Raw genomic sequence first — 27,022 nt, 5'->3', positions numbered from 1 at the left:
TATATTCTCCTCATAATTTCCATCTTGCACCAAGCACACTATTTTCTACTTTCATCCAGAGGCCATAATAAAAACAGTAACATACAACATGACAGCTTCATAGCAGTCAAACAAAGTATTTACAACCAGATAAATTAGCTATTTGTTATGAGTTTGGAGAGTATTAACTGTAATTTGTGGGAAGAGTAACCTCAGTTGCAGGGCATAGCTGAGCCAGCAATTTTATTGGTATTGTCCACACTCCCTTAATCTAAAAATAACCGCTAGGGGGCGATAGTGCCTTACACAAAGGATAGGCTCTAGTTTATGACGCTTCAAGATGCTACAAAGCATAACCTGGAGTTCTCTCACACAAACCAGTTACACACGTCTCACACATTTAAAGACACTACAGAGACATAATACTGTAAGTCACCAGCAGCGACAGCAAACCAGATAGCATTTAAAATACACCGCTTCTTTATTTCAAGAGTAAAAACATCATACAGAAAAATGCAATATCATATGCAAGCTACAAAGCTGATGAGATGAATGTTTTTTTTATCCTTTCTCCCTACCAGCAACACTTCAGCTAGAAAACATTTAATTGTAACTCTAGTAATAGTACTAGCTACAGATCAAATTAAAACATGTAACTGTAACTTCAGCCAATAAATATTTTGCCCTCCAGACATGCTGTCATATTCTTCATAACAACATAATAAGAAAATGAGCGGTTAAACCCCCTCTATGATTATAGTACACGCTTTAAAAGCCATGAGGATGTAAATTAAAGCCAAGTGAACTGCATGACTTTGAGGCATTTCAACCACTAATTCTCTGCAGCCACTGGTTGGTTTATTTAATTAAAGTATAAAAAAAAATAAGTGTGTGTGTGTGTATTTATATGGAAGTGGTTTCTTACAGTTATGGAGATTACATAACTGGAGTCTAGCTACTGTGTGTGTGTGTGTGTGTGTGTGTGTGTGTGTGTGTGTGTGTGTGTGTGTGTGTGTGTGTGTGTGTGTGTGTGTGTTTTAGTGTAGGTTTGAAAGTTCATGATTAGAATAAAAACCTGTAACAGCGAGAAGAAAAAAAAACACTGAAATGTTGCAGCCAAATGGTGGAAAATAACATAATCCATGTTTAGTTTTAATCATTTTATATGCACGACAGTGTGACAGAGTTTAGTGGTTTTTGATTGATGGACTAAAATGTCACTCACTGGTGCAGTTTCGTTGTCTTTTCCATTACAGAGGATCTAATGTATCACCTCATATATACAGTGTGTTAAATTTATAAAAGCCAAGTCTGGTGAGTTTTTCTATACCCACCCATATTTACATATTTACATTAATTTACACATTTTCTTCTACAAAAGTTAGATCCACTTATGTATTTGCTTTTTTTTTTTACCATTAAACCCAGATGACTATAATAAAACCATTTAGCTGCAGTGTCAATAGTAATGTGATGCAGTACGAGGAGCCACTCAATACTAAATTTGGCCCCTGATCACCTACTTGGATCTAGTCTAAGAGCTTAAAAGTTATTAATCCTGACAGTGGGTAGGCGTCTTTTGCTGAATAAATGTATTTCTAATTTCTCAAAGGTGTTAATAAGTGAACTCGGTGAGTGCAGTGAGCTTCTTCTTTTACGACTACATTCAACTTCTTCAAGATCTAAACCTCAGTTCCCTTGCAGTTTCTATGAGAAATAAATCACTAAGCTTATAAAAATATTGAAAACACCAAATTCAGTTAAGTTTAATACTTATAGTAGTACTCAAGTGTCATCATATAGGTTTTTATTTTTAAACAAGCCAGATCTCTGTTGCTAATGACAACATTCAGACTCCTTGTTCATGTGGCACTTGGTTGCAGACAACTTGATGTTTTTCTCTTTTTAAAAAGTACACACCCAAGAAATAAGAGTTTTATGTTTTTTTGTTAGCAAAGTAGTCCTCAGTGTTTTGTCCTCCGGAAGACTTGGGGTGTATTTTGCTGGGTAACCATCAGCGAGTTTCTGCTAATGTATCTGTCTACATGTGTTTCTATATGTGTTGTACCCCTGTGTATTTTTCTTTTTACATGGAAGCACAGATACCACGTCAGAGGGTGCGTTTGTTTATCATCTAAACTTCCTTCCCCCTCTTGTCAGTTATTCAAAATTGTTCATCACAGATGTCCACTCTGCCCCTGCAAATATCCAACAGTCTTTTCAAAACCCTTTTCTGTTTGGATTGGGACAGTGAAGCAGCAGTAATTTAAGATGAACTTCTATGATGATACATCTGATATATCTGTAAAGTACATGAATGTTTAATGTAATAATAAATACAGTTATGTTCCTCTCATCGCTTCATTAGAAACAACTTCTTACAGCAGGAGGTGGTTCTGATGTCTCGGAGTCAGGTGTCTAAAAACACCCTCCGTGCCAGCAGTGAAGTTGTCCCCGGGTGAGGAGGTCATCTTCAGCGAGGTAGCATTAACTTACAGCATTTCTTTATCTCTTCACCTGAAAAGACAAAGAAAAGGAGGTAGCAAATGAATGAAAGACACTGTTATAATGAACTAACAACGTGATGGCATTCAAGTCATTCCATAGTACACTGATCTTATTATTTCTCACTTTGGATGATTTTGAAGCATCATTTTCCACTTGAGAGATTTTAAGTGTAGGACATGATGAAACAAATTACTTTTTGAGAATAGAAGGGCCCAGATGATTACTGTAATAATGCTGACTCAGCTCTGACTAACTACAGGGAGGGTTGGCACATGTTCATAACCGGCCAGCTGGAAAAAGAAGAAGAAGAGGCTCATTTCCCAAATCATTTTCGAGACACTCCTCATCTAAACTGATCATAACATGGATAATTAAATTTTCCACTGAAACAGAAAACATGATTCAGTGTTGGCCAGAACAATCTTCACCCGCTTCACCGCACTTTAAACTGTTCTAACGAACAGTGAGACGAAATAGAGAGACAAAGGATGGGACACAGGCAGCTACAAATAAAGAAAAGAGAATGAGAGGGTTGATATCAATTATTGTGTTATTGTGTACACATTGTGGAGTTGTACCTCTTAATGCCAGATGATGAATAGGAAAAGTGTTTCCCACCAAACAGGGAGTTCCTCTGCTCGTGGGACGATGTCTTGGTTTCCACGGTGACAGGCTTCTGCTCGGGGATCTGAGCAACTTGAAATCTGTGAATCAAGAAGCAAAAGGTAAAACCCATTATTACGTTTTGATAATCACTGCATTATGACGGAGGGTGTTTCAGCAGTGTGAGAAGTAATCAAATCCATTACTTGAGTAAAAGCAGGACTATGTGTGGAAATACTCCAATAAAATATCTATACAAAATTCTGCAGCTATGAGAACAGAAGTAATATCTGAAAAAAAATATTTAAGTTTGTGTGAATGAATGTGTATGAACAGTAAAAGTATGCATCAGAATGGCCCCTGTTGGAGTCATATTATTACATATGATCTGTTTATCATAAGTGAACTCATATAACTGACTGAACTTTACATTATCATGTTGCTCCATCACAGCAGAATATTTCATAAAATGATCATTTGTTTTTGATGGAAAATCTTAATCTGCAAAGTAAATAAAAATTAGCTCTCAAATAAATTTAGTTGTGTAAAAAGTAAAATATTTTCCTCTGAAATGCAGAATAAAAGCAAGAATTAACAGAGAATGGAAATGCTAAAGTAAAGTAGAAGTACCTCAAAATTGTGCTTGAGTCAAAGTACTTAGTTACATCACTACTGAACAATTTTAACTGAGCAGCTCTCTACTACTATAAACAATATAAACCTGACTGACCTCCCCACAGACATCACTGTGAGCTCTCCCTCCTTCTTCTCCTTCACTTCACTCCCTTCCACTTTATCCTGTATGGTTTTTGGCACGACATCTTGTGCACAGTGAGTGTCCATGCACACTCCCTCCAGCAGAGGGTTATTCTGCTGGTTGGTGGATGAGTCTATGGAGGGCAGGATGAGGGTCTGGGGGGGCTTCAGTGGATCCTTCAGAGAATCGAGGGGAGGAATGAGAATAGGGGGCCACTTTCTCTGGGCGCAACGGGTGCAGCGGTAGCCGTGTTTGGGGGCCAGACCGGAGAGGCCGGAGATGGTGTGGAGGTGGGACTGATGGGGGCAGAGCCTGGGGAGGGAGCGGAACGTAGACAAGGGAGACAGCATCGGGAACCTGGGCGGGAAGGAGAGCAGGAGACGATTACAGTCGAGTTTAGTCAAACCATACGGTGAAGTCCCCCACAAATACAAAGTGAAAAACCTGGACTTCGAATATGACTGTTCATCAGCCATTTCACACAACAGATTTATGATGGTAGGGAAAGCACAGGCGTAACATTTCACTATGTCTCGTCATGGCAGCGAGCCAACATGCACAATAACAGGATCCTGGAACTGAAGCATCATCAAATGTTATTATTTATATGTGCTCTTCCTGCTGTGTCTGGTGTGAAATTAGGAATTAGTGGTTACAGATAAGCACATGCAGGTAACAACTCTCATCTTATTTCTCATCTATTACTCCTCATGAATCCACACATCTCATCCATCATCATGGTCTTAGTCAGGGCCACATATCTATGATTTTCTATTTTATCAACATTACTAAAAGGCTACTCTCATCAGCCCAGATCATTTATGCAGACAGTAAAAAGTGTAGCTGCATCACTGTGTCTTGTGCTCCCCATTGCTTCCCTACAGACAGTGAGGAGAAGTTTGTTTGTGCTGTTCATTAACAAAGCATATTACCAGGACGACAGTGGAGTCCAAAGCCTTTACCTAAGCTCTTATACAGCTTGAATATGTGCATGAAAGATTATTTGAGGGATCCAAATTGTGTCAAAGAGCCCCGGGTTCTTTAATTTGTGTCTTTTCATCGTTTTTTTTTTTTGTGTGCAGACAAAAGCAGAGCAAAAGAGATGAATGTAGCTGTGTGACACTGTGTTATACTCGCTTGTGGGTGACCTGTAGTGACCCCAGATCCCCCCCCTCCCCCCGCAAAACCTCCCACCACCCACACATGCAGGATCTGAGAGCTTTCCAGAACTGTGTGTGTGAGAATGTTCTGGAATCTAAAGCTCACATGTTACAGCGGACCCATTGAGTGACAGCACACTGCCACAGGCCCGTGACACCACACACTATTGTACATGTGGCACGCATACTGAAATGAACTGGATCCCATTACCATCATACAATATATTTTGATAAGATGAATAAGAGGGGGAGAGGGGGGCGGCATTTCTGGGGGTCACTGGATTGACCTAAAGATTAGACAATTTTGTCAAAATCTCGTGGAAGGTGTATGAAACAATGGATCACTTCAGTTTGTCAGAAACCAGTTAAACTGCAGAGACATTTGGAAATGAAATACACCAACAAACGCTTTTGGATTTTTTTTTTTTTTTCAGAGAGAGGACTACTGAGCCGGCGAGGTCTCGAACCACCGTATTTGCACTGAGAACCACTGGTGTAGACTGTGGTTCACTGCAGCATGTTAACGGACTTGTTAGATTGAACTCTGACTACTTTAGGGTTTTTTTAATGCCGCAACTCGCAACCCCGGTCCCAACCACAACTACACTTGTTCATGTAAACTGTGTGACTCCAAGCTATGTGACAGCCAGTGAGCTTAGTAACAGGCTGGTTGTTTAAGCCTCATGACTAGACAGCTGTTAGCACTGCGTGAGACGCTCACTTCAGACCTGTGGGAGTGAGTCACTGCCAAGTATCAGCCTACTCCAGAGCTCCGCTGAGGAGATGTAGCCTCCATGGTCTGATGTGTGTTACTAAGAGATGACCTTTTTTTTTTTTTTTTTTTAATGTTTTACTCTCCTTTTGCTTTTGTTGAAAAAGTACAAAAACAAGAAATTGCAGCAAATAAAAATGTGTCACAGCTGAACACACATTGACAATAGGAAATTACTGTATAATACTATGAACACAGCTTGAATTTTATTGCCATGTGGAGGTATGTATGCTCAGTGTGAGGTATCAAATATGTTTTTCCGCAATATCCACAGGGAGCAGCGTAACAGTCCGTCTTTCTTCTCGCTGCCTGTACATCCCACCATAAACACACGCACACACTCAAGCATACGCATCCTTTATTAGAGCTTCTCGGCAGGAGCCTGCCTCCAAATTATTCAATCTTTTTCTGCCTCCCAAACTTTCCTTCGCCTTCTTGTTAAGTGTGACCTTGAGCAGCATGACTGTGCAAAAAAAAAGCACGATTATTTGTAAGTGTGTAAGTGTGTGTGTGGTCTCATACTTGATTGACGAGCTTTTGCTCATGGCCATCTGTTTACTCTCGTACTCCAGCAGCAGTTCCTCCAGTGCAGCAGCATTTTCTGAAACACACAGGAACAGACACACAAAACAATTAGGTCAGAGTTATATTGTTGACTGCATTGACAGTCATCATCTTTGTGTTCCATCCGCTACTGTAAATTAGATGCATCCAAGCTAATCAGGAGTTTTGTTAGCTGCTATGTGTTACATTAGCCTCTCGTTTAAAGAGTCGCTGGTTGTCTTGAGTTAAGTTGATTATTGAATGTGTTGACAGATGTGACTATAAAGAGCATTCATTTTCCCAACCATCAGTCTGAGATGGAGAGAAGAGGAGCTGCTGAGCAGACCACAACAGAAATATGTCTTTGGTTGTGTGACATGCTGTTATGTCACATAAGTGACATCGGTGTGGATACTTGCTTCACACATACCTTTCTTTTCAGTAATGAGGCGAACTAAAACACTAATGGTGTCTTCATTTAGGTCATCTGATATGTAGGGACAACTAGTTCCTAAAGTAAAACAAAACGAAAGAACAAAATGACCCATTAGTAACAGACAGATATTATCTAACACTGTACATACAATAGATTGCCATGTTAGGTTATCACTTCAAGTATTATGACAGTTTCTATCATGAAATTCCAAACAGACTAATTCCAAACACGTCACAGGTATCAATTCACACATTATTCCATTTTAATATGTATCAAAAATATGTCAAAGTGTGTATTTTGTGGGTAAAATATGTATGTAAAATGTGTTTTTAATATAATGTGAGGTATCTGAATTGTAGAAAATGTGTCAAAAATAGAGGCTCTTAAAGAGAAGTAACAATATACTGCCATGTATGGCAAACATAATGTACACTCCACCCAAGTATTAAAAGATACATTTTTATATATTTACTACTTATAATATATTTTCAATCTAAAGAAGGACACATCGTCCAATTTTTAACAAAAGCACAGTTCACACGGTTCATGTCACTGATAGGATATTGTGCCCTGGGGCACGATGGGACTGATAAGAATGGATGTGGATGACTGAACAGCAAAGAATAGATATGCCTCCATGGCGACCCCGTCACCATCCCATAATAGCACAGCACAGGGAGGTGGCTGAGAGGAGAGCGTTGAGGGGACGGGGGTCCAGAATAGCACGCTCAGCAAATACGCTCATTCAACACACAGAGCTCTATATGTGTGTGTGTGTGTGTGTGTGTGTGTGTGTGTGTGTGCGCGTGTGCAGTGTACTGTGCTGTGCTGTGATGTACCGGACCTCCACTGCAATGACACTTGTATATGTGTGTTGCAGGGACTGTGACTATGGAGATTGCAAGTGTGGCTATGTTTTTTGTGTGTGTGTGTGTGTGTGTGTGTGTGTGTGTGTGTGTGTGTGTGTGTGTGTGTGTGTGTGTGTGTGTGTGTGTGTGTGTGTGCATTTCTGTCTTTCTTGCATAAGCAGCATTAGGCCACAACAATAGCTCTGTTTCCACAGTGGCTGTTGCTATGGGAGGATAACAGCATCAGTTTCACAGAGTGGCACTCATTCTCTTCTATTTATTACTTCAACAAAGTCAGACCCGTGGGATCAATGTTTCATTGTCAGCCACATAAAGGCATCACGCTGTCATGTTTTCAGATGAGTTAGCCTCCGAATTTTAAACTTTGTGTTGGCCCCTAAGTTTCAGTAAATGCAGCAGGCCGGATGCTGAAACTGAAAGCTGCAGCAACTAACCTCCAACTTTTGCTGTGCAATCATCCTTGAGCTGGTTGCGTAAACACAGACCTGCAGATTTGACAGTTGCTCACAACTTTTCTTGTGTTATCAACCCCACATTTGCCCTTTCTGTGTCCCCCCCTCCTTCAACTCGACTGTCACTACAGTCTGTGATGAGGCAAACGTTTCTTCTTCTCTGCGTAGTCAGTCAGATTTGAGTCCTGCCGAGCTAAGCGTGGCCTTGCTATAATTTATCCCCATGGGTGTTCCCCCTGAGTGGAGATGGTGAGAAAAGTGCTGGAGTAAAAAGTTCCTCTAACCTTAGCCCAGGCAGGACCACAGACAGACAGCGCACTGCAACAAGGACTGTTACATAACAAGAGTGGGAAAGAGGGAGAGAGATCAAGTTTTCCCATGCAGCGCTGAAAGACTCCTACTGCCCTCTAATCATTGCTTTACTTGTATTTCTCTAGCTGCAGTCCTTTATTTCCTCACCTTAAGAAGCTTTCTTTCTTCTTTACTAGCTTTAGCTGACTCTTTTAATGCGCCTCTCTTTTGTCCTGTGTCTATCTCAAACACACTCACTTAGCTTATGTCTGCACTGCATCATCTGTCCTTAACGAGAGAAAGACATGAGGTGAGAGTGACGGGGGTGATAAGATGTCCTAAAATCACCTCACTTGTTGTTGTTACGTCAGAGTTGGAATTGTGCCCTCAGCTTTTTAAACGTGATCAAAATAACTCTATTAACACTATTAATGTCCTAATATCAGATTTTATTGGTATGTGCTTTCTGTTCTGCAGATCAAAGTGCAAACTACAGAGACCTTTTTTTTTTTTTTATCATAAATTCAACATCCAAATCAAATCCATATCACTGATATCAACTTTGCCTCTCAAACTCACACTGAGACCTGGCATTCAACTTTTCACGTCACCTCATGCTGTAACTAAAATGGCCAGGCACTTCTCAGAGAATGAGACAGAAGAAGAAAAGCTGAAGAAAAGAGGACGGAGAACACTGGGTCAAGGAGAGGAGGAGAGGAGAGAGAAGATATATACAACGAGGCGAGCAGCTGATTGAATTATTGATTTGGCTGGGAAAGGAGAGATGGACAGTGTCCTGTTCAGATGAAAAGGGAGTGGGTTGTAAGAGAGCCAAGACACCGGATGAATGGCGAGTTGGAGGAGTGATCAAAGAGCTGCTGGAGCATGGGGGTTCAGGGAGTTTCCCGTTAGGTGCATGAACAACTTAAGTTTCACAACAAAGTGTTGGGAGAGGAGGAGGCCGAAGCAACGCTAAAAACAAAAGTCAGAACATTGAAAGAACGGCATAAAATCTTCCATCATCATCATCATCATCATCATCATACAATCAGTTTTTATTCATATTTACTGGTCTTAGACAGCTGAAACATCTGCTGGAAAGGAAAAGAAAAAAAGAGCAGCGCTTTTCTTTAACAACAGCAATGAACTACCAATCTACTGTGGAGTTCCTTAAATTAGGTGATAAAAAAAAAACCCAAAAAGGACCACAAAATAAAGGATTAATTGATGTTTACATCTGTGAAAAACATGCCCATCTATTCAACTTTTTAATCTTAAAGACAGAAACAGTAAGTTATCCAAAGAAACAGCTGCTGAGCACACGTAAACCGTTTCTTGATGTGGGAAGTCACTAAGTCAGATCTGTGGAAGTCGCAGCTTAGTCTGACAGTCAGGCTTCATGGCACAGCTTTCCTTTGAGGCTCGCATCATCAGGTGAAAGAAGCAAAAGCCAGCTTAGCCTCTAAATCTATTTATGCTTGCCCACTAAATGAGAGTAACTGCCAGTCATGGCTGCAACAATAAGGTTAAAACCTGGTTAAAGCAGTACGTGGATTTACTGCAGCAAAAACAAACAAGCCCTTTAGCTCTCTCTGTTTCTGGGATACAGTGGACTGTGTGACCTGTGTCAACTTCATTATGTCACCTCTGAGAATCAATGGCTGTTTAACACGTCCACTTTTTACATAATGCAAGTTGTGTTAAATTACAGAAACTCTCTCTGTCTCACATGTTTTTACAACAGTAAATTACACCAAACTGGGCACAGCATCTTACAAAAAGTCCACAATTCATTATGGGTATTATCCCGCAGTTGAATACAAGCTGCTCTGAGCAGTGCTGGTGTATCCCATGAATCCCACGTGACTTTAGGGTTTTACCTGTTATACTAGCCTGAGAACCAGACAGCTACCGCACATTAAGTATAATAGAGAAATGGGTGTATTTCCCACATTGCATACACAGCAGTGTCGGTCTATACAGGAAGAAATCCATTCTTTGCTTCGTCGTCAAGATCAGCCTGGTGCTATAACTGTTGTCAACAATCAAGAGGAAAAAATAACTTTCATTTTGGTGGAAGGGCGGACATTTTTTTGGAGTGTTCCAGGTTTATGAGGAGTTTTCCAGGACAATACTGTTAGAAAAGGAGACTACAGGGCAAACTCCAGAGATTGGGTGTGGTAATTCGACATTTGTTTTACTGCTTGATCCCCGTGTGCCTGTCTTTGTCCTCAATCTTTCTCTTTCTAAACTCTCTTTGGTTCTCTCTTGATTGATGTCTAACTCTCTTAATACCACCCTAATCTGTATCCCTTTCTTCTCTGCCATCCTCCTCCCTTTTTATACTTCTTTCTTTCTGTTTACCTAAGTCTCTTTCCTCTGACGTCAGTGGGCAAACGAGTTGATGGGAATGCTTCCCTACACCCCCCCCCCCTTTTTCCAAATAAAAAAATTACAATAATAACAGTGCATGCTGAGCAAAACACAGCATGCATGACGTGTAATGACACTTGCCAGGTCAAAGTTCAGAACAGCTGAGACAAAAAGCCTCCCATGTAGGCTTGCGTGCAGTCACATCACAGAGATACAGGGACAGTGACCGCACACTACCCTTTGGGCTTGGCTGCGCTCTGCCCTGACTCCTGACAACACTTGACCACATCGTGTGCATGCGTGTGTGCTAATTTGGTATTTTTATGGGCGAACGTGACAACAACCTGAACATAAATGCTAGTTTCAGTAATCACTCTCCACTGCCGCTTTCTTGCCTTTCTTTCCTTCTCACCTTCTTTCTGTGGTGCGGCCGTCTCTTCGTCTCCTCCCTCCTTCTCAGCAGTGCAGCGGTATCCCTTCTTCTTCAGGATGTTGCAGATGAGGATGCCCAACAGGCCCATCACGCAGAAGATGGGCACCAGAGCAAACACAGCGTACTCTGCTGTCTTCTCCTCGGCGCTGCGCACCACTGTGCTGTTGGCCGGTCCCCCCGCTCCACTGGACGGACCTTTACCCACCGTACGAACTGTTCTGACATGCAAAGCTGCTGAGACAGGGGAGAGGAAGAAGGCAAAAAAGATTAGAGAGAGATAGGAGGTAATAGCGGAAACATTTATCTTCATAAAGTGACTGTTAGCTGCAGAAGAATGCTTACTTTTCACACAAGTGGAAACTTGCCCTGTGGAAGTGGAGTGAAACCTGCAAATGGAGGAGAAAGAATAAAAATGAGCATAATTACAGAGATGGATGGAGAGAACAAAAACAAAAAAACGTGAGGGACTGTTTCACAATGAAATAATTAATCAGCGGTTTTAGCCTGTGGCATGTTATGTCCAATGGTGCCTACTCTTGATGTTGCCTGCCCATTGTGGTGAGATGACATGCTGTATTGGTTTGTGCGTGAGTGTGAGTGTGTGTGTCTGTGCGTGTGGGTGTTCTCTTGTTTTCTAGAGACACAGAAAATAACAGGACATAATTTAGAACAAATACAAGTTTAAGAGTTGTGATGTTGAAGAAAGTTCCTTTGATTGTCAGGCCTACAGTTGGATATAAATGTGGGTGGATTAACTAGCAGACAGGTGGACGACTGAAGAGGAAAGCTGGCCGTCTTTACCCAGTCAGACAGTTCCCACAGATGGCATCTGAGGTTGCAGTGGCAGAGGTCGCAACTTTTCGGCCGAGGAGCTTACAGGAGGTGTGCAGACGGCAAAATTCAGAGTCCAGTGTTTCTGAAAAGCTTCCAGTTGGGCACAACTGACATTGTACTTTCTCTGCTAGACTCTGGATCTGCCCACAAGCCTGGCAGGAAAAAAACAAAAAAAACAACTTAGAAACTCAGGAAAATAAGGGGCTGAAACACCCTTCTTGTGTTGTCAGATATTTAGAGCTGGAAGGTAGCAAACAGACAGAGAAATTATAATTCTAAATCTTGTTTTTTGCCTTCTTTAGACTTCCACATAATTAGCCCCATAGGCCGCTCAATAAATAATTATAATTGTGATATATCCAATATCCAAGTAATGAATGGAAGTCTTGTCACATCAGTAGGTATTTGCAGTCTACTACAATTTCATGAAGGAAATCTTCAACAAAAGAGAAACATGACAACTTGACAAAAAAAAAAAACTACGTTGGCATCGAAGCAGTGTCGTCCTTGTTTACCCCTATTGATGGATTTATAGAAGCAATTCCTTGATTCATGTTGACTGTGTGGTGACCAAACACATAAGCTATGAAATAAGGGAGGAGTTGAACACGTGACCCAAACTCAAGGTCTCTGGCCATTGCAAACACGTCTATGTATCCTTTTGCAGAGACATGTACTGCTTCTACAGCCAAAGAGCTGAAACTCTGAGAGCCAGACTGGACCCACGGTGACCCACAGTGACCTCTCAATGTACACAGCATTACAACACACGGCTTCAATCTCACATATTGCACCTTTAACATGTACACTATACTGAGTAGGGAGAAATTCTACTAGTGGAAACAAATGTAATTCAAACAGACGGGGAGAGGACAATAATTTAGGAGTATGAGGTGAAAGTTTGCAGTGTCCGAGGGGACAGAAAAATCCATTCAAAAGAAAACATAACTTGTTATGGATCATTTTATTTGAGTTTGTCTCACCTTGGAAGGCTCCTGGCCTGCAGGGCATTGCAGACACACACACTCTTCCCCCCACCGACACTTCACTGCTGCAGTCCCACCACAGCCAAACACCTGGAAGACACACACACACACACACACACACACACACACACACACACAAGAATTAGAAAAGGTGCATAGATCCTATTTTTTTACATAAGCACACACATATATATTTACCGCGAGAAGGACAAGAGCTGAGCAGCAAAGGTGGTTCCTCATCTTCTTCAATGTATTCTTCTATGTACATATGATCTAAATGAGAGATGGATCACAAAAAAAAAAGGGTTAATCACATTTGGAAACAAAACATGATCAGGTCCACATATTTTGGGATTTTCTTTTTTAGTGCATGATAAAAGTCAACCATATCATCTCAGTCAACACCATTTTGCCCTTTTTGCACAGTTACACAATCTATCAACCTTTTCAGTGACAACTAACTTTTTCAAGTCAGAAATATACATCACAAATCACAAAACAAGTGATGCAAAATGAAACCTTCCCAACCTGTCCCACAGACACATAGGCCTACAAGCATGCACACTCACACAAAACCACACAAACTCACATGGCAAAAAAAACAACTCAGTCATTTTTTTTTTTAAGTTATCCAGAGCCCAGTGACTCTCGCAACAGGGAGGTGAGGAGCAGTTGTGGATGCTGTAAATAACGTTTACCGTGAATCAGGACCTTTTTATGGGCAGCGGTGAATGAACCGGGGATTTTCTGTGGCTATTTTTGAGCCGTAGGTACTCACATACATATTTCAAGCAATGATTCACTCTGCAAAATATTCATTTGCCAACACATGCTGACTTTCTCAAAGGTTGACATTAGCCTGCATGGGGTGAGTATTTCCTGGCACTTAGATCAGGTAGAAAAACAAAGTCTTTTCATGGCTTAAAACTGACACGTCATGAGGAAACAAACGCATGACAAAAATGAGGATGACTGCATTACGTTACTTTGCAGAACTAAATGAAAGAAAAAAATTCAAGAAGCAAAACAATCTTTGAGTGAGCAGTGATGCGCCACAGGCTGCTGCTGTTACAGCAGAACAATTTTGTTAAAGTTTGACATCGGCAGCAAGACAATTGAAAGCTGTCTATTTTAAAATTACATTACTATACCTGCAGTGCATCAATATACAGTACATGTTCATATGACACAAGAGGTTGGCAAGGCCTTCGTCTTTTACCGATGTGTCTACACAGCCTTATGATCTTTAACTTGGCTCATCTTCAGATTTAAGTTTTCAATGCCTACTGTAACAAGCCAAAATTATTATGATCACTATAATGTCACTTAAAAATCCGTGACGGACATCTAAAAGCCCATTAAATGGACTTACCACAGTGACTGTATGATAACAGGTCTAACTATACAGCAACCTATACAAATATTATGTCAAACTGCTAAAACAATGAGGTGATGTAAAATAAATCACTGCAACCACTATTTCCACTGGGTGCCTATACTTAACAACACTATTAATTCAACAACTAACAGTATAAAAGTGACCTCAGTCTGTCTCCAGGCAGCAGGTTATGGGTCATGCAGATTTCTCTTTCATATTTATAGATATCACTGACAGATTCAAACAACATAAAATTAAAAAACAACAACTTGAGAATATGAAAATATCAGATGCTCATGTCGTGACTGACACTGCAGACTCTGCCAAAGATAGACAGCACAATGTTAAGAATGTTTTTCTTTAAACTCTTTTCTCTCAGGAGGAGAAAATGTGACAGACAAGACTAGTTGGCTTCAAATACGATTTTAAAACAGCCTCTGACCAAAGTAAGAAATAAAAACAAAAGAGGCATTTGGAAAGTTCCAATTAAAAAAGGAAAATAAAAAAAGGAAAAGTTAAATGACAGAAGACCAAAAAAAAACAAAAAACATGAGGAATCAGTCAGTGTAGAGAAAGAGAGAGTAGGAAAAGAAAAAGAGAGGAGAAAGACAGAGCAGCATACTTACCCCAGACTTGCAGCGGTGTGATTCAGTTGCCGTGGCAACTCAACGAGGATGCTGTGCGTACTACTACAAATGCTGAGTCAGGACCAAACTCAAATATGCTCAAACTTTCTCAACTGTCTACAAAAACTCAAACACAATTAAACCTTGCACCGAGTTAAACTTTGAAAAAGAGCTCATAAAAGTAGAATAACTAAAAAACGATCTTAAAATTAGAAAATCTGTAAAGACATATCTGTGGGACGGAGTTAACACTAAGATATGACTTAAAAATAAGTGAGGAAAAAAATCAGACTAACACAAAAATCTGTGTAGCTGAATGAAAAATTCATTGTACCTGCCAGTGTCTTATACTGTCACTCTGACCACAGACACACCCCTGACGTCCTTAGGACATGCCCCCTCTATCACAGCAAAAACAATGTGTGTGTGTGTGTGTGTGTGTGTGTGTGTGTGTGTGTGTGTGTGTGTGTGTGTGTGTGTGTGTGTGTGTGTGTGTGTGTGTGTGTGTGTGTTTGTGTGTGCACATGTGTGTGGGTGAGGCTACTTTAACGCCTTAATCTTCACCTTTGACCACACAGCAAAACAATGTTTTAAACATTAATCAGCAAGTAAATCAACACTTCTCCTCTCAGTTCATTCTCTTGGTATGTGTAGCCAAAACAAATGTACACGGCACAACACCTATACTGCTTATTCCTTGTGCATATGTGCAGCAAGTGTGTGGTGATGGTGTCCCAGAACATGGCTATTAATTTAGACTTTTATACTTGTTCATGCAAGTATCACGCACACATAAACATCTGGAATGCCACAACATGCAGCCAACACCAAGCTGTGCCTTATACAAACAAGAAAATAAAAAATGCAATGAGTTTCTGATTTTGGTCCGGCAAGGCCCTCCTGCCAATGATAGGCTTCTGAGACGTAATTTCAGGGGGGAAGAGAAAGATAAAGCGAGGACAGAAAAACCACCGGCTTGAACAAACAACGCAGGGCTGAAGGGCGAACGCCGATGCAGAGGAGGAGAGGAGAGAAAGATGGAGGGAGGGATGGAAAGAGGAGAAAGTGAAAGGGAGTGACATTGCTAAAACTTCTGCCTGATAGTATGATATATATAGAAGTATTTGTTAAAATGCCATACAGACCAGAGCAAGAGGCTAATTACAAGTCACACACGCGCACATATATCTACACTGGGACACACATGCAAACATGCACCATCACACAGAACAAAATGATCAATAAAACGACAATGATAGAGAGAGCTAAACAAAAATGGGACCTACAATTAAGTACCTCCTTTTCTGGAAAGTGTCAAGTAACAAATTGGACCGGGCTCTGGGGGTTGAGGAATGTTGGTTTCCACAGAGAACCTCACTTGACCTCCAGAAGTGCAGTCACTGAAACAACCGGACTTAAACTTCAGATGAGCGAGGTGAGACTGATATATTGCAAATATTCTGAAATCATTATTACACAGCAGCACAGTAGTTTTTTTTTTTTTTTTAAGTTTAGAGTAAGAATATGATAGAAAAAACTGAAGATGTCACATTTTACCCATTTTTTGTGAATGTATAGCGCACAAAAAGCATTATTTTTCCAGTATGTACCATTGAATTGTTCCTACAACACTAATACTCCTGCCAATGCAGACATGTTGGCTGTCCACAGGTCAACACCAGTGAATGCATGCAAGCAGCAACACGCGCAGTGAAAAAGTACCCAAAATGATGTGAGGGCGTGTCCAGAAAGGATGTTCAAAACGTGCCCACTGCCTAACCACTGCCCTTAGAAGTCAATCGTATTCACAGCCAGGCAGTCCAAGCCAGCAGTGTCTGCATGTGATGCCTTTACATTTAAATCCCATTTGTCTGAGGTTTTCCCCCACAAACCCACTACAAGAGTGACCGCCACACGTGGGACTTCCACTGGACCTACAGGCACATGACTGCCGCTGTGTCCACTCACAGCCTTGCCCGCCTTCAAATACCCATCCTTCACTTTTTTTTTTTCCATTATCCATCACAGAGAGCTACTCAGAGTCACAACATTGCAGAATCCTCCGCTGTCTTTCACAACAATCGGTTCAACATTTTGGAAAACATTCTGATTGGCTTTCTTGATGAGAGTTAGATTAAAAGACCGGTAAAAACTGCCATATTTGTCTGCAAAAAAAATCTATTAAGTGGCAGACACTTATCTTACACTATGGACACTGCTTACATGGCTATGTCCAAAGGAAAATAAAACAACAAAAAAACTATCAGAGCCTTATGAAGTTGACCGGAGGTTCATTGTATCATATAAATAAATCCACGTTACTTCATATTTGTTACAAGGACACCAAAGTCGTATTTAAATTTGCCATCTTCCCGTAGTGAATCCTGCAGCCATTTCTTCCCCAAGTAAACAATACACACACAATGTAAAATAATATTTTTCCTGCTTTCAACACATGAATTTCAACAAGTGACTTTTCACAGTTTTACATAATCACAGTCATGAAAGTTGGAGTTTTTGTCTGCTTGCTGTAACTTTTCTTCCATGAGCTCTTCCTGTCCTTGCTAGCCTGTCTGAGATGTCGATCCCATTTTATTGTGTTCACGTTTCTCTTGTTATATCGTGGCATGCTTCACGCCTGTGTCAGCCATGTGCTTTGGTTTTGGAGGCTTCAGTCAGATTTTGGTTTGAAAGAGCAGATGAAAGAACAGAGGGAGAGGAGACAAGAGTGGAGGAAGAGCATGACATTAACACTTCTCAGAATAGCCCAGCAAACACAACAAAGATGCCAAAAGATGCCAGCGACCACAGTGCTTTCGTCACTTTATGTGACTGGATGAAAGCAGCAAAACATTATAAAAAATTCAATAACATCTCAAAGGAAAGGGAGAGGAGCGTGACAACTTTTCCTAAACTTTGTAAAACAGTAATTATCTTAAACCCTCTGACACATACAAATGACAAGTCGAGACAACATCAGATGACCAGTAACGTTTTCTGTTTTGTTCAGGGGAGCTAAAAATAGCAATAATAAAGAAGTAAAGGCAAAAGCATGGAAAAAACACGGGCATTATTCTATTCTGCTGTGGTTTTGGAGGCGAGGAGAAGCTAAATGTGTTGGAGAGCTTTTTCTGGCTCCTTGATGTCATGCTACAGCTGAGCTGAGAAATCCTACTGGATGAAACTGTGAAGGAAGGAACCACAAAAGAGGAAACACAAGAATGAGTGGAACTCCTCGCCTCAGTTTGAGGTGACTGAGTGACAGGGCAGGTCGTGTAAAGTGTTATTGGCTTTCAAACAATGAGCCACGTCTGTCAAGTAGACACGATTTTAGAGTCAAGTTTAGAGGCACAAAAACAGATGTTGTTTTACACAGGTATGAAAAAAAACCCGAGATAACTCAGCAAATTATATCAGCTTTATTGATTCATTAGTAAAATAATCACTTTGACTGGTGTAATTAAGACCTTTGTGTTTAATCTGGGTGGAACAATATGGTTTTAAATTAGATGAAAAAAAAAATCACAGAAAGATGCACAACAGCCGGCTAAATTGACAAAACTTTAAAGAGTGCCCCTCCACCCCCCCCCCCCCCCCGTCCCTGGTTGCTGTCATTCCGGGACTGTTCCAGTGATGTACATGAAGCAGGTGGAAGCTACAACTGTTGTAATTATCCCAAGTTATGTCACAAATGCTGTGCAGTGGTTACAAAAATGAGTGTATCACAGTTGCTGATAAAGCAAAGTAACTTGGAGTACTTATCCACTGCTCCGGGGGCATCACTGTGCTGCGCTCAGTTGGTGCGTAACAGGGAACAGTCTTGGAACATTTTGATCAACCTTCGATTTGATAAATGCTCCCAATAGGTCATACTCAAACAAACAACTCACCCACTGGTTATAGGATTATAAAATGCATTTTTTTTTTTTTTTTGCCATATTGCAAAAGGTCTGCAGCAGATTGAAATCTCATCAATACCCCTCAGATGTCCTGCACCCTGATCAGGTAGTTTTACTTGCCTTACTTGAGCCAAAATGCATTTAAGGGTGGAGTCAGCCACACGGGTCAGTGATGTGTGAGGGGTGAGGGTACTATGGTGTTCCCAACCTCTGTATCGGTCGGTATACTGTTGCGCTGAGTCATACTGAGTGGAGCAGCAGCTGCAGTTTGCCTGAACTAGCATTCAGATGTTGCTCCATCAGCGGCATATCTACCAAAGCCATTATTAAAAAGTCATCATGTCTTACATAATAATCTCCTTTAGCTTTATTTTGACCAGGTTAGGCCTGACGGGTTTTTTTTGGCTTCACTGTTCAGTGTCCTGGAACGATTTTAATGTTATGAATAAAGATGAAAGCACACTGAATCATATCCTTTTTCTAACCGATTACAGAGTTTGAATATCTTCCGATTTCTGCTCTCCTCTGTAGGTGCAGTGAAGCATCATCAGAGAAGGTCAGGTACTGGAAGTACAAAGAAGTAGTGCTTGCTACTCCACAGGTTGAGAAATCCTCCTTTATCTTATAGGCTCATGAAACCCTTGTAAAGTTCATTAGATTATCTCTAAAACGCACAGTCAGCCAAGTTTGAAACAGGAATGCTTTCCTTAATTCCGGAAAAGTTTTAACCTCAAAGAAACGACATTTTGGAGATGAACGATACCATAATACTGAGATGTATCCTCGCTTTAGCTTCAGGTTAAAACTAATACCCATGTTGTTGCATACAAAAAAAAAAAAAAAAAGGATTTCCCTCTCCATCATGGTCTTGAAAAGCCTGACAAGAAAAAGTCAACCACCAGTTCCAGTGCAGATAATAGCTACCTATTAAGCCCTCCAGGTCACGTAGCGTGTCCTAGCCTTGGGGAACACCTCGTTGTGATGCACACGAGTATTATCCTACGGTCCGACGAGCGAAATAGAATCGAAAAGACCTGAGGTGGCAGAAGAAAAAGGTTTAGGGTAATTATACTCCATATTCATCAGACATTTCGTGGACTGAGAGATAATGTGCACGTGTATGACAACGACGTGATCGGGACAACCATACCCTCTGTTTCACTTCATGGAGGTGCCCATTATCGAGAAAATGAAAGGCTGATTTACACCAACACTTTCTACGTTAGTACTCAGACAATGTCTCATTACGGGAAGCGCGTCTAATAACTGGGCAGGTGTCTACCCTCCGCACATGTCTGCGTTTCTTTCAGCGGCTCTTTGTGTCCGTCCTTCATGCTCTCCTGTTCTTGGGTTCGTGTGATGTCAGCCGTCATGTTTTCCAGTGGAACCGTACACCAGCAGAAACCTAACGGGCCTCTCCTGTGTCTCTGCAGCATCAGACATCAATAAGTCGGAACAAGAGAGGGTGAACTTACCAGAGAGAGTAGAAAGGTGGGGGGGAACAGACACTGCAGCAACCAGAGAGCAGGATGACCACACCGTCCCAATTCCCTATAGCTGCCATCAATGAACCGTTGCATGCGCAGAAAACAGACATGGACCTTGCCTTTTAGTCATTAGAAACCGAGACCACATTAAATGGCAAATCATAAATTCACAAACAACACCCGACACAGGCCAAGGGGCCCAAAGGGTCAAAGACCTCATCTGCAACGACAAACACAACCAAAAGAAGACGCAAAGAGCAAACACACTCCAAATGATTCAAAGAGATATGAAATGACCACAAACAGAGAGTCGTTGATTAAAAAGACACCGAATGAATGCAAAAAGACAATATACGAATACAAGGAGCTGCAAATCGGTCACAAAGAGATCCAAAATTACCAGGGAGACTCACAAAACTAGCCTGAATCCACCAGACTATTGCTCACAGCTTGAGTTTATTTTGCTGCGGTTGTATTCTTGACATCCTGTTCGCATTAACATTCGCTCGGCCCCCTCTGAAGGGCGGACCAACCGGCGACCAGTGGCGATGGTTGAGATGAAGCTGGGGACTAGCATTTTTTTCAAAATTGCAGCGGTGGTACAGTTGCGGTGCATTCTGATTGGTTAAGAAAACTGCAAACGTTTTAAAATGAACCCAAGGTCTCCACCCAGCAAGATGCAACGACTGCAAGCGATTTTCTAGGGAGCGTACCCAGACCCACACATTCATGCAGTGAACCTAGGTCTGGCAGCACCAGGCTACTACAAAACAACAAAGAGACGCAAACGCTCTGCACGTTACACGGCTTTCTACATGTCTGCACCCAGGGGCCCCTTTGTTTCGTAATCCGTCTGTGCAATCAAACTACCTGGCCTAAAATGCTAAAATTGTGCACTTTGCGATTATCTAACCCACCAGAAGCAGACCACAAACCGATTCTCACTACAAAACAACCATGAGGGGATCCAAGGCCTGTTTTTTCCAGGGTTTTAATGGCGAAAATGTGTGTCAAAGCAGTTGTTATTCAGGTTCTGCTGTTTTCCCTTACATCACCACCATAATTAACTGTGTAAATCAACTCCTCATGTTCCAACACCTTAAATAATGATTCACAGCATGTACACTCAAACCATGCCTACATTTAAGACAGGGCACACACACACTATAATAAAACAATTCCCATTTTCACCCACTCTAACGAGCATGCAGCGTGAAAACAACACCTCCAACATGTTATCTCCATTTGTCCGACAAATACAAAGGATTCAGTTAATTACTGTTTTAGTCACTGGAAAAAATCTCTCTCAGAGGTTGAGCTCAGGTAAATAAAACAGGATTTTCTCTCTACCGTGGGGTGTTGCCTATTTCCACTTTTCAGTGAGAAGTGAACCTGAAAGAATGGTGTCTTAAAAGAGAAGAAAGACCTTTTTGGAAATATGCTTTTTAGCTTTCTTGTCAAGAGATAGATAAAAAAAATAAAAAATAAAAAAAGATCAAAACAATCACGTGTGTATGGTAAATATGAAGCTACAGCTAGAAGCCAGTTAGCTTAGCATTAAGATTGTAAGACGACAGCAGGAAACAGGAAGCGGCTTAAATTTAAAAGAAAAAAAAATATGACAATATGGGAGGGAGCTGTATCTATCTACTCATCAAACTCTTGTCAAGAGGGCAAAACACTATTACTTTGATGGATGTTTTATGTAGGTCAGTGAGTCCAAAGACAGATATTGGCTCTTTGAAATCTAGAAAAATCGAAGACTGTTAATTTTAACCAGACCTCTGAGAATTTCAATATGTTAAATAAGTCCACATGTGCGTACATTAGGAAGCTGTATCTTATGAATTTCTATGAATAAAGTTGAAAAAAACAGAAAAGAAATCAGATCAGCAGAACGACATAATTTGCAACCCTGCAATTTGCCCCCAACACGCAACCCAACCACAGACAGGCACATCACTCGCATCCACATATATTTATGGCTCTAAATATGCTGTGTTTTGAGTTGTATTCAATAACTCTATAAAAGTGCTGTTTCAGATGAGAGGTTCAATTTCCGGCTTTGTTGGCTATATTGTCATTACTCAGCGGCTGTTTTGAAACAGGGCAAGTCTGCAACACTTCTCACATGAAGGGATTGTATGGATCCTCTCCAAAACATGATACACAAACACTCGCACGGTCACTCACTTGTGCCTCGTCACAAAGCGTTCGACCCGGACACGCTGGTGTGTGATTTGCTCTGGCAGCTAAAAGCCAGCGATTGGTTAGTGGCGAGTTCAGTTTAGAGATTGTGGTTCCTTTCGGATTTCAGATTCCTTTAGACCAGAATCGGCTTGTGGGGGAACGAATGCCTGCAAGTCTCTTTTTACCTCTTTTCTTAAAGCTTATTTTTAAGACTGTGTCATTACATAGCAAACAGCGGGGAGTGACAAAGGAGATGGACGAGCCAGAGGGGAAAGGTCATCAGGCCAAGCAGGGCGAGACCACCACTGTCTGCTGGAAAGGAAAAGCCTCGGGATCAAATGTGACACCGCTATAGACGTGACCTTCGTGAACTTCAGAGACAAAAGAGCTGAGACATCCGGGAAGTGACTCTTTTCCACAATCTGACTTTCTAAAGGAAAACGGACGGAAATCCTCTGCAGCATGACTTGCGGTTTGCTCACTTTGTGTAGAACAAGAGAGAAACCAACACAGTGGTCCTCCCTTCCCCCCCCCCCCCCCCCCCCCCCCTGAGCGAAGGAGAACAGGACACATTTAGGATACTGCTGTCCACCTAATCACGTTTCCCTCACTTCTCATTTGGCCTGAGTGCGTATACGTACACGATAACGTGAGTGTATGTAAGAGTGTCAGGAGGTGAGCGTGTTGGCATGCCCATGCCGCCAGCGTCTTTCCAGGTTTTTGCGTCAAGGCCCCCCTGTCATTATCCAATCCTCCACCAGTCCGTATGTGCGGACGCTGAGCCAGCTTGGATTGCGACCTGCGGACGGCGCAGTACGAATTTCTTTGGCACAGAAGCTCCTGGCCGACATTGGGGAAGGCAGGCAGGCAGTTGTGGCACGCGGACGGAACACCGTCGGGCGGCGTTCCCAGCCACTCTGGTTGGACGGTTGGACAGACAGATGACAGGATTGATGGGATAATTAAAGCTGAGCTGTGTCTCTGACTTCCACACGCACTCACACACGCTCCGAGGTGAAGCAGTGCATCCATATGTTACGTTTAAGCTCCAGTTTGTCATCAGCTCCGAGCTGCAACGCGCTTTTTGTCTGTTTTCTGTCCTCAGTGCTAATAACTCTCCCTCTCTCTCTCTCGCTGTGTCCCACTTCCTGTATTCCTCCCCCTTCCCAGTCTCTTCTCTTTTTATATCTTTTACTCCTTCTCCTCCCGTCTTCATCCTTTCTTCCCCAAAACTTGAATACATACAGCCTACAGTAAATGCTGGGTGGGGTGGCATGTCAGAGAGGGGTTAAATTTGGCTCAGGATAAATCCATGCACACGCTCATGCCGCACCGCACCTCCTAATTAAAGTGCACGTATAATTGCAGGTGTTAGTGGAACACACATGATGCACAAAATGTTACTTTCTGCCAAAAAGTTATTCATCTGCAGTACACAACACACAATATGCTTCCTCAAAATTAATTTCTGTGTCAGCAATGTCAATAATCTTATCAATTACAGGATAATATGTGATGAGAGACACACGCAGGCAAAAAAAAAAAAAAAAAAAAGCATGCCGAACATGTTTCACTTTCTCAGCCATGTGCACATCTACGTCCTGTGCCAGACTTGGTCTCATTCAGTTTAAAGTGGTCCATAGGAATACACTTTAGTAACAGCAGACTAGCTAAAATATTCTCAGGTCATGACCCAAGGTGTAACCGTTGTAATTCTCCTCAAGCAGATTTACTACACACGTTTTAGGCATGTCCTAAACTTGAACATTTCTGGTGCTATGTTTTTGATATTTTAACTATAGTTTTAGGGATCAAGGTACAACCGTGTACCAAAGAGGAGGATATTATTGACTTTACCACTCTTCTGGCGCGTCGTAGAATACTTCTTGCTTGGAAATCTCCAAATTCACCATCTCAGTCTGCCTGGCTTAAAGATGTGATGTTTTTCCTGAAGTATTGGTAAAAAAATTAAATATGCACTTAGAGGCTGTAATGACCATTTCACAAAGAAATGGCAACCTTTCATTTCATATTTTCACAATCTATCAGTGCTGCCCACTGAATGAGACACGTCTGGTAATGTCTGATTAACTGTAACTTAACTACTTAACTATAATTTTACAATACTGTACTATACAAACTTTATGTAAATGAACGTGAAGGTCATATGTGATTTAATTTTTGTTATTCTTTTTTTTTGCTTTACTTTCCTGTCTTTTTCTTCTTTACTATTGTAAACTGATTAACGCATACACAAAAAATGAAAATACTGATTCTTGTATTTCATATTGTGCATTTTCATCAATAAAGTATATATATGTATATATATTCAAAAAAAAATCACTCAGCCAATTTCTCAGCCATCAAAAACAACTGTAAAAAAATCTTTAATTCTTGAACAGGCTTCTAACACTTTATTTCACTCTAAGAAATCTGTGGAATCATTCAAACTGACCAATGTAGTTATTTTTACGTGGGACAAATTTACTTATGTGACTATAATGATACCACTGTGCCGTTTTATAAGTAAGCTATAATCTTTGGTGGCTGAAACCTGGTCCAGCAGATGGCAGACATAAACAGCTCTGCACAGTTCGGACAACCTAAAGCAGAACGCGTTTTAGTGAGTGTGAAAGTCCTTCAGATCAAGCCCTTTCCTCTCTGCGCCCAAACAACTCCGTTTCTGAGATAAACAAATACATCCTGTGTATTTACAGAGGCAACATATAGGAGAAATAGACACAAAATATTCAAAAGGATCTCAACATCTCCCCACACTCACAAGTGACCTTTCACAATTACGTGTGAAAGTTCTTGACAGGAAACAGGAAGTCTGTCTTCTCGTAAAGTAGGCAATATCCAATATTTGTTCACTTGAGCCGTTTCAAGATACTGCTGATGAACTAACTGTAATATCCTCCCTGAAAGTGACTGCATCGTAACAACATTGGGACGAGCCAGTGAAGCTGTACGTGGCCCTCTTCTGGTGGAGGTGTGTGTGCTTGTGTGTGCGTATAGTTGTGTGTGTGTGTGTGTGTGTGTGTGTGTGTGTGTGTGTGTGTGTGTGTGACAGGTTGAAAGCCTCTTACTGATACAGGCGTGGAGGAATTTGGACTCAGACAATGGAAGCCCTCTGCCAAAGATGACAGTCCAGACTCATCTAGTGCTTGTGCATTTGTGTGTGTGTGTGTGTGTGTGTGTGTGTGTGTGTGTGTGTGTGTGTGTGTGTGTGTGTGTGTTTGTGAGGTGCCTGCTCACATTGCTGATTGTAGTGGGTTCATTGGGAGCAGTAACTACAACTGTATTAGGGTGTAGATGGTGATAAGACACAACTCGAAATGAACAGTAGAGCAAATAATGAAAACAATTGTTTGTTTTTTTTTAAAGTGAGAGACACGCTAATTTCATTACTAGACTACTAAAATATGGCTTGACATTTTGTCTCTGTGCAACATGTAGTAGGTGCAATGTTTCTTGTGCGTAACTTAATTGGCTTAAACTTCACTGCTCATGTACCTCGTTAAGCTAATAATAATAAAAACAGAGCCAGGACTTCACTTCATTAAAAAAGAGGGGAGGAGGAGGAGGAAGATCGTACTACCGGTGAGATCATCACGCCGCCATAACGGTGCGTCGAGCACGCGTTCATTCCGTAGTTAGGCAGCACGATACGCCGCGGTTCCCACAACTATTAGAGATCTAGTAAATGAACCAAACGGAAGGTGTTAAGTTGCTTATAGCAGAATCGTCTTTAAAATAGCGAAGAGCAGCTGTTTCTGAACGATCCGTGAGTACTACAGTGAAAGTTTGAGTCACTATACGAGCATCCCAGCAAAACCAGTCCATACTCGGATACTATACGTTTATACTTACGTTAAACGATAGAAACAGGCACAAAGTTGTCTCCGACACAGACGTCTAACTGCTACGCGTTCATTTAAAACATTTTTGCCGTTTTGAGCCTTAAACCGCGTTGAAATAAACAGCAGAGACGTTACTTGTCTAAATGTCTCCAGGTAGGCTATCAGTATGTGCCATTTATCCCCCATCAGACTAAGTCATACGCACGCATCACCGCTGTGCGTAAAAGTGGTCATGACGGCAGCATATGCGGCGAAAGAAGCCCCACACGAGTCTAATATAACTACCGGCTTCAGCAGACATTCACATTCATACTCCTAAGGTGGAGAAAAAAAAAAAAAAAAAAAAAAAAGTTGTCGCACTTACCGGTTTGGTGAATAAATGGAGCTGAAATCAGTGTTCAGAGACGAGCATCATCGGCTACAAACGGCTGAGCTGGCAGGTGTGATTAAAACGCTGGAGAACGGATGAAAACCACAAAGCCGGTAAACGAGGTTCCCTCTCTCTCTCTCTCTCTCTCTCTCTCTCTCTTTCTCTGTGTGAAAAAGGACATAAACACTGAGCTGGCTCTGAGCTCAGTGCGTC

General features: G+C 41.4%; 1 protein-coding gene across 2 annotated transcripts; it reads right to left on the bottom strand.

The window, feature by feature from the left end:
• relt (RELT TNF receptor) lies at window positions 1-27,003 on the bottom strand. 2 transcript variants are annotated; one of them, XM_069147933.1, is made up of 12 exons: window positions 26,804-27,003; window positions 19,824-19,933; window positions 13,195-13,269; window positions 12,994-13,086; window positions 11,978-12,162; window positions 11,519-11,562; window positions 11,156-11,410; window positions 6,753-6,833; window positions 6,302-6,380; window positions 3,821-4,204; window positions 3,066-3,191; window positions 1-2,496 (listed from the first exon to the last, which is right to left on the bottom strand). In XM_069147933.1, exons 3-12 carry the CDS (start codon window positions 13,234-13,236, stop codon window positions 2,493-2,495), a joined length of 1,293 nt encoding a protein of 430 aa, XP_069004034.1. In that variant the 5' UTR covers window positions 13,237-13,269; window positions 19,824-19,933; window positions 26,804-27,003; the 3' UTR covers window positions 1-2,492. The 2 variants fall into 2 exon arrangements, with proteins under 2 accessions (XP_069004034.1, XP_069004035.1); XM_069147934.1 differs by lacking the exon at window positions 19,824-19,933 and having other exon boundaries at window positions 11,156-11,407.
• Window positions 27,004-27,022: the final 19 nt, after the last annotated feature.

This window comes from Embiotoca jacksoni, unplaced genomic scaffold (assembly GCF_022577435.1).
Source record: "Embiotoca jacksoni isolate LCO1_2020_lvr unplaced genomic scaffold, fEmbJac1.0.p SCAF_14, whole genome shotgun sequence".
Classification (NCBI taxonomy): Eukaryota; Metazoa; Chordata; class Actinopteri; family Embiotocidae; genus Embiotoca; species Embiotoca jacksoni.
Note: the sequence above shows the minus strand (reverse complement) of the source record. Positions and strands in the feature narration are given on the sequence as shown.